Source organism: Leptonotus elevatus, chromosome 13 (genome assembly GCF_054856555.1).
Source record: "Leptonotus elevatus isolate MCC_2025b chromosome 13, RoL_Lele_1.0, whole genome shotgun sequence".
NCBI classification, from domain to species: domain Eukaryota; kingdom Metazoa; phylum Chordata; class Actinopteri; order Syngnathiformes; family Syngnathidae; genus Leptonotus; species Leptonotus elevatus.
Window position 1 is genome coordinate 14288257 of NC_141251.1, and position 14665 is coordinate 14302921.

The 14665-nt window shown below is 40.2% G+C and overlaps 1 protein-coding gene across 1 annotated transcript; it reads left to right on the top strand.

The window, feature by feature from the left end:
• Positions 1–3987: 3987 nt before the first annotated feature.
• LOC147163931 (calpain-1 catalytic subunit-like) lies at positions 3988–14589 on the top strand. The gene is made up of 22 exons (XM_086093037.1): positions 3988–4124; positions 4199–4445; positions 4972–5041; positions 6487–6605; positions 6691–6824; positions 7005–7173; positions 8707–8790; positions 8881–8966; positions 9066–9140; positions 10684–10844; positions 10916–11085; positions 11172–11183; positions 12070–12281; positions 12368–12407; positions 12500–12565; positions 12825–12882; positions 13006–13070; positions 13181–13249; positions 13327–13405; positions 13483–13596; positions 13689–13747; positions 13830–14589. The coding sequence occupies exons 1-22, from the start codon at positions 4060–4062 to the stop codon at positions 13854–13856; spliced, it is 2181 nt and encodes a 726-aa protein (XP_085949163.1). The 5' UTR covers positions 3988–4059; the 3' UTR covers positions 13857–14589.
• Positions 14590–14665: the final 76 nt, after the last annotated feature.

Consider the following 14665-nt stretch of genomic DNA (forward strand, 5'->3'; position numbering starts at 1 on the left):
TTGCTTAATATTAAGCAATTTATGTATACAAGACTAACATGGGAGTAAAGGTAAGGAATTGTGTTCTTATGTTATGTTATTTTATAGTCATGGCATTAATTAGAACAATCTTTAATATACAATTATATACTATAGTTATGATTTAACTACTGCGTTAGTGACCAATGTCTCACACAGTGTGTCATGAGACATCAATATGTGCCTAAAAATGTTCCAATTCCATTTAATTTAATTAATGTACAATCATTTAATTTATCTATGATAGTGGTGTAGCCTACAGTACTGTATAATGACAGGCAGAGCATAAATGCTCTTCCACTATAGATGGCAGACGCCGGTACAATTAACTTGTGCCCACCTGTGTGTTCCGACTTACGTGCATGTTTATTACGACGTTGTCGTAGGAACGGATTTCCGTCCCCGCACAAGACACTTCCCCACGTCGCACTAGCGCCTCAAGTGGCAGCTGGTGCGTGGCGCAACACATGCTTGTGCGTGTGAGAGACGTGGCCCCTCCTATTGCAGTGCCGGCGGGTGCGAGTGTGTGTGTATACAGTGTGGGAGGGCTGGACCTGTCCTCCTGGCATCCGAACCGCTAGTCTTCACTTCCCCCATTTTACACGATTAGTTCTAATCGACTCCCACAGAGGAAGCCACGATTCGTTTCTAAGGCGGTGGTGAGTGTTTTTTGTCTTGTTTATTGTCCCTTTGTTGTCATTTAACTGAGGAGGTGCATGTTGCATGTTTAATATGCGGCTAACGGTGCACGCACCCATCTCGCTTTGGGAGGGGAGGGGGGTCTGTTTGTTTAAAGATCGACATGAGTTGGCACATTGAGGGTCGGGTAGTGACGTCACTTTATGCGCTATTGTGTGTATTTTGAAGACTGGTTTAATGACTGGGGGGCAGCCGGGACACAGGCCTTGTGAACAGGTGCTCACGACAATAATCTGAGGCCGAACATGCCTGGCATACTAGATGCTTTTTGAATCACGGCGAGCCTGTGAATGCATTGCCACAATGGTGCAAATGAGAGTGGGTAACACCATTATTGGGACTTCCTGTCCAGCACTTCGACAAAGGTTGAGGCCCACAGATGACATCACTGACCACAGAACTGCGTCGATCAGCTATTTGCTAACAACTGTGGATTGGAGGAGTTCTAGAGTTCATCATTAGCCAGAGTAGAGCCACAAGAACATTCCTGCAGCAGAATGGAAGGGCTCAGCAACAGCATGGGGGGGGGGGGGGGAGCCTGGGGTCAACTATAACAGTCTCAAATGTCCACTGCTAAAGCTGGTCTTTAAAAAAAGGAACATCGGGAATATATATATATTTTTAACATAATTATTTGCCAATAGAACAGGAAATTATACTAGGCATGTTTCGCACATTTGCCCCATAGTTCTGACTTTGGGGATTCGAATAATCAGTAATAAAATCTCAAGTTCAAGTTCTGCTTTGTGCACCCCTTTCACTCTGACATTTATGTCGCCTTGCATGTCTGCATGTGTGTGATTTAGCTCTCTGTGTGTTGTGTAACACAAAACATACTGTAGATCCAACCGAGTGTAAGTTAGATTTCCATGCAAGTGATAATAAATTGAATTCAATTTAAAATTTATCTTAGAAGAAGTCAAATAAAAAATGTAAAAAAGTTCTATGCGGCCCCACTAGTCTAAACATGGTATTGCGATTAATATTGTGTTTATTCAATATGAACTAAGGGGGCGGCCATTTTGCCATTTGCTGTCGACTGAAAATGACATCACAGTGCCTAAGGGCTCATGCTGTGTTTTCCAAACTCCGATCAAGAAAAGTGCACTGGAACACCCCTTTGAACTAGGAGTCCCAAGTTGCGAAGTTGGAAAACAGAAAAGACACCAACTTCAACGACTAGCTTCAATCTGACGTCACTCGACAATGGCGACCTCCATGAAGACACAGACCTTGAATGGCAAAACATGATTTACACCATAAACATATATTTATCTCTTTATTATTACATTAATTGAGTTATTTAGAAACTAGTAACTTCTCGCAACACAATGGGATTTGTACTGCGTGAACCAGAACAACAAACAATTCAGCAGAATTAGCAATCTTTGTCGTTTACATTCACCTGAAACTGAATCAGAGTGGGATATATGTAACTTCCAAAAAAATCCCTGGAACGTGGAATGTAGCATCAGATTGCGAATGTCACATGACTAAACCCAGAAACCAGGTTCACCGGGATTGGTCGTGTTGTCATTTTCGGTTGACATCAAGTAACAAAATGGCCGCCCACTGAGATGGACAAAAACAGCAGCTTTAACGCAATATTAACCAGAAAGACGTATTTAGACTAGTGGAGGTACATTGAACATATTGTTGTAAAGAAAATTTGTGACTTGACTTCCCCATTAAGTTTTTTAAGGCAAACATGCTTGAAGCAAGTAAAATTATCTTCTACCCAGACTGCCAGGTAAAAGGAATATCAGGGAAGTTGGAACAAGGCTGTTATTTTGCCATGATTTGAAATTGGTTGTACGTGATTAACTTCTGCATTTCTTGTGTTCAAAACGTTACACGTTTCATTCAAAACAAAACAGCTCTTCTCTCCCATTTCAGGTGACTTCTTCCTCACTCGTTCACCACATTAGCAACATTAGCTCACCACCACTGCCTGGAATGTGTACTGACCACCGCTCGTTAGGATTCTGTCGAGTGGTTCAGAGCAGCACAAAAGATGGTCTAATGTGAAAGCACCGATTGGGAACCACATTTGCCGGGAGTAACTAATAGCCAGCTGCTCGGCCTGTTTGCCTCGCAGCGCTATTATCTCCTCCTCTGAGATTTATGAGCCTCTCAAACACTGAGCAGTCAAATGCATTCAAGGAAAAATAAATAAATAAATAAACGAAGCGTTCATTAAGTAAAGTGCATCGGGGCTTGTTGAAGGCTGCACCCGCATCATCAGCAGCTCTGTACATTCCAAATTAAATCAAAGAAAAGGGCATTTTGTCTCAAAATCCTCAGTGAATGACATTTCTCTTTTTTCCCTCTTTTTGTGTCGCTCTCCCGCTCAGCCTGTCTGCACATCAGGTATCATGTTACTAACTTCTTTATCATGACTCAGCTTTGTGTGGTCTTGATCTTACTAGTTTCATTTCCTCTGCGCATACCTTTCGAATGTTCTCGCTACGCTGCCTAACTGTTCACTTTGATTGTATATGAGCTATACTTTGGAACCACTAAGGTCGAATACACTGCTTTCCTGGACACTGGTCAACTTTTGATTTGCTTGCATTTCTAAACGGTTTAATTGATAAGTTATAACCTTTTGAGATAACGGTTAGGAAGAAATAACATTCTTATCTATCACTGTTAAAGAAGTGTAAAAAATAGGTTTGCTAAAAAGTGAATACAACTAAACGGCGTTACTTTAACTGTATTGATGAATGACAACGATGTAATGGGAAGTTGATTTGTGTCAAAGATGCGACCCATGTGTCTCACTTTGTAGCAGTTTAGTCTTTGACCATATTCGGTCATAATACACAATGATAAAGTAGTGGTCAACAGACAAGTAGTAAAAAGCAGGACTTCCCCCTTCATCCTCTTGAGAGTTCAATCAAGTTCAAAAGGGCATTCACTGGAATAGAATCTCAATACATGTACAGTAAATGCCCAAGAGGACATGAAACTTTTCAATACCTTGTTCTCATTTAAATAAATGATGTGAATAATTGTCACACAAGTGTGAAAAGAAGTTCACTTCTGCAAATTGTACTTAACACTTGTACAGCCTTTGGGACATTCTACTTTAGAGGTTCCACTGTAATTTGCAATAGAATATATTGTATAGAGTGTAGTGAATAGAATTTGGTAATCGAACTTCCCCTTTTGTGATGCTAAAATGCCTCAGCTTCTTGAGCTACGCCCTGACATGGTGTATCAATCAAATATTTTTCTACATTCATGCTTGCATAATATGGAGCCCATGTGGATTTAATGCCCCCCCAAATATGGTCAGTGTAATGTAGGTGGACAGATTCTGTATACAGTAGAAAGAACATGTCGGTGCAAGTACTTTGTACGTTTGCTCTTCCTTCACACTCGGTGCTGTACAATCTTGGCAAGTGTGTGTCACTGATACTAAAAATAAACAGTTCAGCGCTCCGCCACCCACTTCCATATTTTTATCTTGCGCTAGTATGAATCCTGTTGGAGGGATATCTGCAACCATAAACGCCAACAGGCTGCGAGCGGAAGGCATGGGCTCCCACGAGCAGGCGGTGCACTTCTCCAACCAAGACTATGAGGCACTCAAGCAACAGTGCATCGAGTCGGGCTGCCTTTTCGAAGACCCCTGTTTCCCGGCCGAGCCCCCATCGCTTGGCTTCAAGGAGCTCGCTCCCCATACTGCCAAAACCGCAGGTGTTGAGTGGATGAGACCCATGGTAAGACCACTGAAACGTATCGTTCAATGCCATGTTTTTAGGTATCATTCCCTTGCATTGTTCAATGGAACACGATTGTTATGTTGATGCTAAAAGAGATCAATCTAATGATGCGCGGTACCGGACATCTGTTTTACTTCACAAGCTTCTAAATGTTGACCTCTCTGATTGGCTTCTCATGTAACTTGTACAGCAGCCATGGCTGTTTGTGGTGATGACCGGAATGTAAACACGGCAAACGGCGTATCAATGACATGGTTTTTGACGGCTGAAAATGCAGACTGAATCGAACAAGTTGTGGCAGGGGGCTGTCAGGCCACTGCAGCTGTCTGCATTCCCGCCCCCCCCCCCCCCCCCGCCCACACACACATTGGGGGACATTTGTTTACATGATTAGTCCCTCGTAGCCTAGATGCAAGAATAGTCTGTGTGCATGATGGTAATCCATATAGGCTGGTGTGATTTCTATTTTAATTGATCTCGGAATGTGTATTTGTACTCAACATGTGTTTTTATTTCCACTAAGGATCTGGTGAATCAGCCTCAATTCATTGTTGGTGGTGCCACCAGGACGGACATCTGTCAAGGAGCACTGGGTAAATACATTTTTGTCTAATGACATGCCCAAACCTGATAGTAAACCGACTTAATGACCTCTGGCTCTCTTCACCATTAACATCCCCTGATGTTCTCAATCAGTACGTTGTGGTTGACAGCAGTGGTAAGTCTAGGATTTCAACAGCCCCCTATCAAAATAATTATCCTTAATACGGTTTCTACATGGAGTCAATCATTTTAATGATACTCATAATCATAATATTAATAATAAAAGTGGCGATCAATTTGGGGTGTACCCCACCTCTTGCCTAAAGTCAACTGGATAGGCTCCAGCACACCCACGGCCCTTGTGAGGATTACCAGTTCTATGAGGACAGTAAATAATACAATGGTATGTTCAAAAGTAATCAAATTAGATGTTGTATTAAAGTGCACCATTTTTCACTGGAATCAATCCATACATCCATTATATCCTCATTAGTGTTGCCAGTAACTGGAGCTTATCGCAGCAGTTTTTCGGCCGAGCGGCTGAGTACACTCTGGACTGATATACAAACAATCACATATAGACAAAAAAAATTATTCACAGTAAAGACCTGCAATATTTCTGACACTTTACAAATGTATAAGTCAGAAATGAAACAAGAACCGTTTATTTTGCTGTCTTCTATTGTGTGAATACAAAGTGGACATCTCGTCATGGCACTTTAGCTCACAGATCCCTCTGGTGTATTGCAACAACATAATGAGGCTCTCTCCACTGGCATTCACGGTAATGACAGCTTGAGTGACAAAGATAACCGGACCATTTATAAAATAACCTGAAAAGGATGTCTGAAGACATCAAGATGCATTTGTGTTAGTTTTCATGGAAAAGTCATATTAGTAATAAGAGAGAAAGAAAGATAACAAATATCCAATAATGGCGTAAAAATCTTAAGCAAACATCATTTGCGACAAAATGTTAGATATTTAGGCATTAAAAGTTTGAAAAATGTTACTTGAGAATTTTTTTTCTTCGTCAAATTAAAGGTAGGATATATGAAAATGGCTGGTATATATGAAATAAAAGTTGGCTAAAAGTCCTAAATAAGCAAAAAAAATTCCAAAGATTGTTGGAAAACATACACCAGGTCATGAACCACACTGCTACGTTTGCGTAACAAGCTAACATTAGCTCATCTTTGGCGAATGGTGCATTGTGAGCTAACTTTTTTTTTCTTTTCTTTTTTACATTATGTACCTCCGATTTGTGGGCCATGGTTGACGGTGGGTTAATGGGGTCAAAACTGTATGGTGGATACTTTGGAATTCTCTGCTTCTGACCTTTCTGCATCTTCAAATAAGAGAAGAAACATCAAAAGTAGTTTATATCCATCTCCTCTCATCTGCAGTTCCACTCATGCTTAAATCCCTCCTCTTCATCCTACGTGTTTATTGCGTGAGCATTAAAATAATAGTTACTTTATGCCTTCCGGTTCAGGGGACTGCTGGCTCTTGGCAGCCATTGCTTCTCTCACCCTGAACGAGAAGCTGCTTCATCGGGTTGTGCCACATGGCCAGTCCTTTGACGATAGCTACGCTGGAATTTTCCACTTTCAGGTACTTTTGAAGACGCATCCTGATTCGTGCAAGATCGTCATGCCATTTGGACGGATGTTATATATTTTTTGTTCTTGTGTTTTAGTTCTGGCAGTTTGGTGAATGGGTCGATGTCGTCATAGATGACCGACTTCCTGTCAAAGATGGCGAGCTGATGTTTGTGCATTCTGCTGAGGGCAATGAATTCTGGAGTGCTCTGCTGGAGAAGGCTTATGCTAAGTAGGTCGTTTTGAAGGCTGCTCAGCCTCTGGCCTTAAATTATTCAGCGGAGTGCATGTACTGTAAGAGCAAAGTGTAAATCTTCATCACATTAGGAAGTGCTGCCGTTTCCCGTCAATATTGGTGAAGAGTGGGTGATATTTTTTTTTCTTTTTCTTTTCTTTTTTTTACATCAATCAGGCTGAATGGCACCTATGAGGCTCTGTCTGGAGGAAGCACCACTGAAGGCTTTGAGGACTTCACAGGTGGCGTGTCGGAGAGTTACGAACTCAGCAAAGCTCCCAGAGATCTGTACAAGATCATCGGCAAAGCTCTGGATCGAGGCTCCCTGCTGGGCTGCTCCATTGATGTAAGTGACGTAACGTAACTGATGCTGCATTTCAGAAAACTGAAAAGTTGGACATTTCTCCTCCGGGTAGAAAAAGTTGAGTAGAACAAGAATTCCTACTTAAACTAGTTGGGCTTGCTTAATGTTCATATCAAGAGTGGGACGCTTTTGAGGTCAGAGCTCAAATGCACAAGATGCTATTGTTTTGTGGAATTAAAAACAACAACATGGGATTAACACTGCAAATCCTCCATAACAAACAAATTCACCAAAAACAAAGGATTACTCAATTCTAAATGTTATTATACTGCCTACACTACTCTTCTCACAAATAATTTTCCATTTGTGCAGTAAAGTTGAGTTTTTGGGGCGTCAACTTGGAGTAACCTTTAGAAGTTCCACCTGTAGCCTACAAGCTTATTGGTGGATGTTTTCAAACTGTGAGCCCATCAGAGAAATGGTTCCCTGAGTAAAAGACCAAGCAAAATGGTTGAGGAGGTTTACTCTAATTTGAGGACATTTTTTTGGGGTCCATATTTTCTAGGGGTGTTGGAAAAAATCGATTCGGCAATATATCGCAAATTACAGCGCGCAATTCTCGAATCGATTCAATATGCGGCCGAATTTAATTTTGAAACCTCAATTTTTTATGGGGATATTCAACAAAACGTCTTACTTAGGGTTAGGATTTACACATTAAGCATGGAAGTATGTTATAGTAATGGAACATTAAGCCTTAATATTTGATTTCAGTGCTGTTCAAACATGAAACAGACTGCAACCTGAATTTTCAGATTTTACAGTGTACATGTACAGGTTTACTGATTAGTATTTTCTAAATTTGAGTTTAAAAAAATCGCAATAATAAATTTATAGATTGATATCGGGATTAATCGGTATCGAATGAAATCATGACCTATGAATCGCGATACGAATCGAATCGCCAGGTACTAGGCAATTCACACCCCTAATATATTCGATCGGCAATATCACACACAAAAAATCTATTTCTCTGGAACTCATCATATCTGGTTAATAATCTCATTATCAAAATTCTTGGTATTTTTTGCTCAAATTGAAGTGGCCATCCCAACCTGACTCTGCATTTTGACAGACTTGCTAACCACCAAACCATCGCTCATCAAACACAGGCAAACGCCACACTGAAGGCCTGAGCCAAGATTCAGAGCCAGAAACTCTCGTGATTCAATGTGTTTACATTAAGAGAAATTACGTGATCATGTGCACACATAGTCCTGTTTCAAATAGGGATTTGGATAATGTAATATTCACTGTGTTTAGTCATTGTACTTATGTTAATGATTGACACAGGGTGACCAAGCACAATGTGTTGTATTGATATGGATTTGCTTTATTATGCACGGGCGATGGTCAGTCCAGTTCATGGTGCAAAAATTTTCCAAGACTGTTTTCTCTACTGCACCTAGATTCCACCACAGGACTTTTTATATATATATTTTTTTTAACAGCACTACTGTTTAATCATACAGCAGAGGCTTCACACTAAAAAGCTATGTGTCACTTTTATTACAGATAACCAGTGCCTTTGACATGGAAGCTGTAACTTTCAAGAAGCTGGTGAAGGGCCACGCCTATTCAGTCACTGGGATTAAGGATGTATGTGCGATTTGGACACTACTGGGCAGCCATTAGCAATATTGTATAATGTATATTAATTGTTGAATATGTGTGTGTGTGTGTGTGCAGGTGGATTACCGTGGCAGGTTGGAGCGTTTAATCCGAATTCGTAATCCTTGGGGTCAGGTGGAGTGGACCGGTGCCTGGAGTGACAAGTGAGTCTTTCGAGTTGACAAAATGTCAGCCCCGCGTACATGTTGTCCCATTGTAGACAAATTAACTAACATCTGACGCTGCACTTTTGCACTTGATAGTTCATCGGAATGGGACCAAGTCGATCCATCTGAACGAGCTGAAGTGCATCTGCAGATGGAAGATGGAGAGTTCTGGTATGTGCGACAGGGGCCGCCATGGTTTTGCATTACTTCAATTATTAATAGGGAACAATGGAAAAAGTCGGGTCTTGTAAAAAAATACAAAATAAAAATAACTCATTAAAGATTAAAATGGGGTATGGCCTGTCTTCTCATAATTGGTTACATAAATCGAAATAACTTTATGGTGAGGCAGTAAATAATGTATAGTATCCATCCATTCCATTTCTATAATGCTTATCCTCATTGGCGTCTGAAGACATTTTATAGCTGACTTTGGGAAACAGGTGGTACACGCTGGACTGGTCGCTAGCCAAACACAGAGCACATACAAACAACCACTCACACTTACATTCACAATTGACAATTTAGGGTCTTTTGAGGCAGTAAATAATGTATAGTATCCATCCACTCCATTTCTATAATGCTTATCCTCATTGGCATCTTAAGACATTTTATAGCTGACTTTGGGAAACAGGTGGGTACACGCTGGACTGGTCGCTAGCCAAACACAGAGCACATACAAACAACCACTCACACTTACATTCACAATTGACAATTTAGGGTCTTTAATTAACCCATTAAGGACGGGAAGCGTTTCTCCCTTTAAATCCGGGAGAGCGGATAAGTCATTTTGTTTTTTGTTTTTGACCAATTCTTGGTCTCGTAGCCGATGAAATGCATCAGAATATACACGAGAGGGTAACGTTGTAGCATGTCCTGGAATTGTATTCAAGCATTTATTGGACGGTGCGGGAGGAAAATTGAAATCAGTGTAACCAGTTGACAGTGGCATATTTGTTCAGAAATATGTTTGTGGACAATTAGGATGTTGAAAATTTCAACGGCTTTGTAACGTTATGGACGACAAATATACCACTCGTGGGCAACTATGCGCTCCAGTGTTGAAGGTAAATATACCCGCAGATGCGACATTATTGAAGTTTTTTTGTGTGAACGCCACAGGTGTAAGCTCTGAAATGCTTTGGGAATTATGTTTCTATCTGCTTCAGGAGCTGAGATAAATTATTTTTTAATATTGTTGCATTTCCATGAAAACTTTTTTCCATGAAAAAGGTTTTCGGGGGTGACTCAAAAGTCATCCATAGGTTTTAGAGACAGGTTTTGCCAGGCGCTTTAGGCCTTAATGGTTTAAGATCAAATTGACAATAATATAGATTTAAAAATCAGTCACACAATATAGTGACAGAGTTCACTGTTGTTACATTTGAGCTTTGTTTCTAGTCTGGATACTAAAAGATATGACTTCCTCTTAAAGAAAAATCGCCTGTTTTCTGAAGCTGTGATGTCATTTTCAGTTGACAGCAAGTGGCAAAATGGCCGCCCCCCTGAGATGGATTATAACAGATGGATTTAGCCTCTAACTCATATTCCACAAATGGAATATTAATCAGAACGTCGTGTTTAGACTAGTGGGGGTACATACAACATATGTAATGTAAAGAAAATGTTTGCGTTGACCTCCCCTGAAACAAAAGAAGTGAACTCCAAAATGCACTTATTGCACTTCCAATTCCGTCTTTTTCTTTCCATCCAGGATGTCCTTCAGTGAGTTCCTGAGGCAGTTTTCCCGACTTGAAATCTGCAACCTGACTGCCGACGCCCTGAAGGAGGACACTCTCAGCCACTGGAACACCATCAAGTTTCAGGGAACATGGAGGCGGGGCAGCACCGCTGGAGGCTGCAGGAACAATCCCAGTGAGTCCTGCTCTGACTTGAGCTCTTCTTCTCAAAATCCAGCATTCAAAAATGCCTCTTTATGTTTGTAGACACATTCTGGATCAACCCTCAGTATAAGATCACATTGCTGGAGGAGGATGATGACCCCGACGATGACGAGGTGGCCTGTAGTTTCTTGGTAGCGCTGATGCAGAAAGACCGCCGCAGATATCGCCGACACGGTCAGGATATGCACACCATTGGCTTTGCGCTGTATGAGGTGCGAGCACAGACAACAAGTTCTCTTCTCGATGCTATTAACTGCTTATTTTATGACTGCTTTTGTCTTTGGTTGTATTCTTGCAGATCCCAGAGGAGGTAAGAGCATCAGCACCACGTTTTTGGGTTTTTGTTTTTCATACCAGGTTTTGCATTATGCTGCGCCCACCTGACACTTTATTAGGTACATATTTGCAATCCATTGAGATTCAACACAAGAGTTGTATTACAACTTCTGTCTTTGCAAAGATAGTGCTCAGTCTGGAATGGCATCGTCTAGAGGTGTAATTTAATTTAAGTATTTGTTTATTATTGGCAGTGGTACAACTGCACTTTAGCCTATTGAGATCTGTTTGTTTAGTTTGGTCATCTTAGTTACATTAACTCATTCACTGCCATTAACGGCTACAAACGTCAAATCATTTGAACTATTTCTATTAATTTAACCCCCCCCCCTCACTTTTGTTAACAAGAGTATGAAAACCTAGACATTTTTTAAAATAATATTATTTTTTAAAAGAAGAGATTATTAAAAAATTAGGGGGCATCAGGCGATTAAATTATTAAAAATTAGGGGCGTCAGGCGATTAAAATTTATAAATTTGTATTTGTAATTATGAATCTTATGACTTCAATAGTTAACTCACGATTAATCACAAATTGTATATTTGTGTACAATATGTACAATAATATTCTTCTAGGTTTTCATACTCTTGTTAACAAAAGTGGGGGGGGGGGAATGTTAAAACTAATAGAAATAGTTCACATTTTTTGACGTCTATAGCCATCAATGGCAGTGAATGAGTTAATATCTACATTACAGGGGCAAACTATTTCTACGCCACGATAAACACATTAAAACTAGAAGCAGTCAGCTCGGCTAATGAATTGGGATTCATTCATATTGTTGCTTAAAAAAACACAAATCAATCCATAATAACTACATTTAAAATCATAATTAAAATAGTTTTCCTTCTGCCCTCAGTTTAGAGGCTGCCAGAATGTCCACCTGAAGAAGAATTTCTTCCTAACCAAACAATCGTGCGCTCGCTCCGAGACGTTCATTAACCTTCGTGAGGTGAGCACACGGCTGCGTCTACCTCCTGGAGAGTACCTCATCGTCCCCTCCACCTTTGAAGCCGGTAAAGAGGCTGACTTTGTCCTCAGAGTCTTCACTGAGAAGCAATCAGAAACAGAGTATGTTTTATTTTATTTTTTCATATTTTGAATTATGTTACGTCAAGGGTTGTAAAAGCCAAGGGTGATGTCATTGTGTATTGCAGAGAACTGGACGATGAAATCTCTGCTGATTTGGAAGATGATGTATGTATAACTGACACGAGTTACGTATACTGGAATAAATGAAAACTTATGGAGTGATAAATAACCTGCTATTTGATTCACCGTCCCATCAGGAAGAAATAACTGAAGATGACATTGATGATTCCTTCAAGTCCATGTTTGCCCAACTAGCAGGCGAGGTAGGCTGTGGAATTGTTTTTTTCTTGCACGTTCAGGGAGCCATTTTTAGTCAATTAAAATTAAGCGCCACCTCACTTAGGGTTTAAACTTCATGATGATGATGAAAATGCTGTAACAAAATAAAGAAAAAAATTACATAATTTTTAGAAATATAATGAAAATGTATTCCTAATACATAAATGATGCATTAAGCTTGAAAAATAATGTAATTGAATTTATTTAAAAGGCATTAATTAAAAATTATTATTTTTTACACAGGACATGGAGATTTCCATTCGGGAGCTGAAGACCATTCTGAACAGAGTCGTCTCGCGCCGTGAGTTTTGTTTATTCGCAATGATAGATTGGTAGCCGCTGGAAAGCGTCTCTCCTGTATATGCAGTCTATTTCCTCCCTCCCTCTCCTACGTCTGTAACTCCACTTATGGTGTTCTTCCCAGATAAAGACTTGAAGACGGATGGCTTTAGTTTGGAATCTTGCAGAACCATGGTCAACCTTATGGATGTATCCTCTTTGCCTTATCAGAATTGTTTTTTTTAAACTACAATTTACAATATGCAGCAGTGTGATTGTGTCAAATCTGAGTTAAATCACTTTGACAAAATTTGAATCAGAAGGATGGAAGTGCTCGTTTGGGGGTGGTGGAGTTCCAGATTCTTTGGAATAAGATCCGAAAGTGGCTGGTAAGTGAGTGAAATGTCCAAACGAGTACATCACAAGCATTTTAACCAAGCTAAACACGTCTTCTCTTTGCTTACAGCTTGTTTTTAGACAGTTTGACCTTGACACGTCAGGTACCATGAGTTCCTATGAGATGCGTCTTGCTGTGGAGGCAGCAGGTAGAAATGCTCGCCATTTTGATGCACCTAAATAATAGTTGGCGAGCGTAATTTACCTTTTGTCCTCCTTTTTGAAGGTTTTAAACTCAACAACAAACTGAACGAGATTCTGGTGGCCCGGTATGCAGAGAATGAGATGGTCGACTTTGATAACTTTATCTGCTGCTTAGTCAAGCTTGAGGTCATGTTCAGTGAGTACTCTTCCCCATTGCCGCCATTTTGTGTGTAACTTTTGAACTGTTCACAATCAGTAACATGACATCTGCATTATTTTTTTATACAGGGTCTTTCTCGCAATTTGACAAAGAGTCATCAGGAGTGGCTGAATTGACTCTCATAGAAGTGAGTAGTGTTTCAGTTGTAAATTGCAAACCTTTCCATCCAACTTTTTTCCCCACTCATATTAATCTTCTCTTTTTGCTAGTGGCTTTACCTGACCATGTGTGGTTGAAGACGACTCTAAACCGAGTGAGAGGCGGCCGTAGCCTGCAGACTGCCATGATTGTTTTAACGCTCAGCCTTGATAATCCTGTAACATTAGCCACCCTAGTGTACCCAAAGTAGCTGCATACACACACTGAAAAGTCCATCCAGGCCAAGTGTCAAAAGTTGTACAACTATGCAAACCAGAAGTATGCAGCTATCACTCCTGCATGAGTATATGCGTAACCACAGAAAGGCAAGTTATTTGCATGGTGATATTTCTATATTTTAGGTTGGCTGTCTCTAAAGGTCCTACGAGAATATTTTGCAACAAAAACATATTTAAGGTAGTGCTTTAAAAAAAAAAATGTTTTTTTTTACTAATTACATTGAGTTTTTCCTTCTTTGTATGACTTTTGTTGACATTAACAGCATAGTTTTGATTCAATTTTGCACCCATAGGTAGCAATACAAACTTGAGCATATGACTCTTTTGTTTACTTTTGTGTTGTTAGTCATAAGCAGCAGATCTATGTGGGGTTTCATCCCAAGGTTTTACTTTGCACTGAAATTTTAGTTAAAGGAAGCTGCTAGCAAAAATGCCTCACATTGAGAAACACTGTCGCTAACATTTACAGGGATCACAATATTGGAATGCCTTATACATGTCCTTAGCTAGAAATAGCTGAATTAAAATGTGCCAGTTGTGTTTTGTGTTCAGAATGTGTGTTGTGCCTTCAATAAATAACGCCATTAACATCCTTCGTTGTAAGGTTTGTCCATTGTGTTCACAACATTAAGTTGACCCACGTGTGCTTGTTAAACAGGCCGTACCAT

Coding starts and splice junctions, on each gene's coding strand:
- LOC147163931 (XM_086093037.1), top strand. CDS start 4,060: ATGTCGGTGCAAGTACTTTGTACGTTTGCTCTTCCTTCACACTCGGTG. Junction 8,967..9,065: donor ACCGGTGCCTGGAGTGACAA/GTGAGTCTTTCG, acceptor TGCACTTGATAG/TTCATCGGAATGGGACCAAG. Junction 13,250..13,326: donor ATAAGATCCGAAAGTGGCTG/GTAAGTGAGTGA, acceptor CTTTGCTTACAG/CTTGTTTTTAGACAGTTTGA.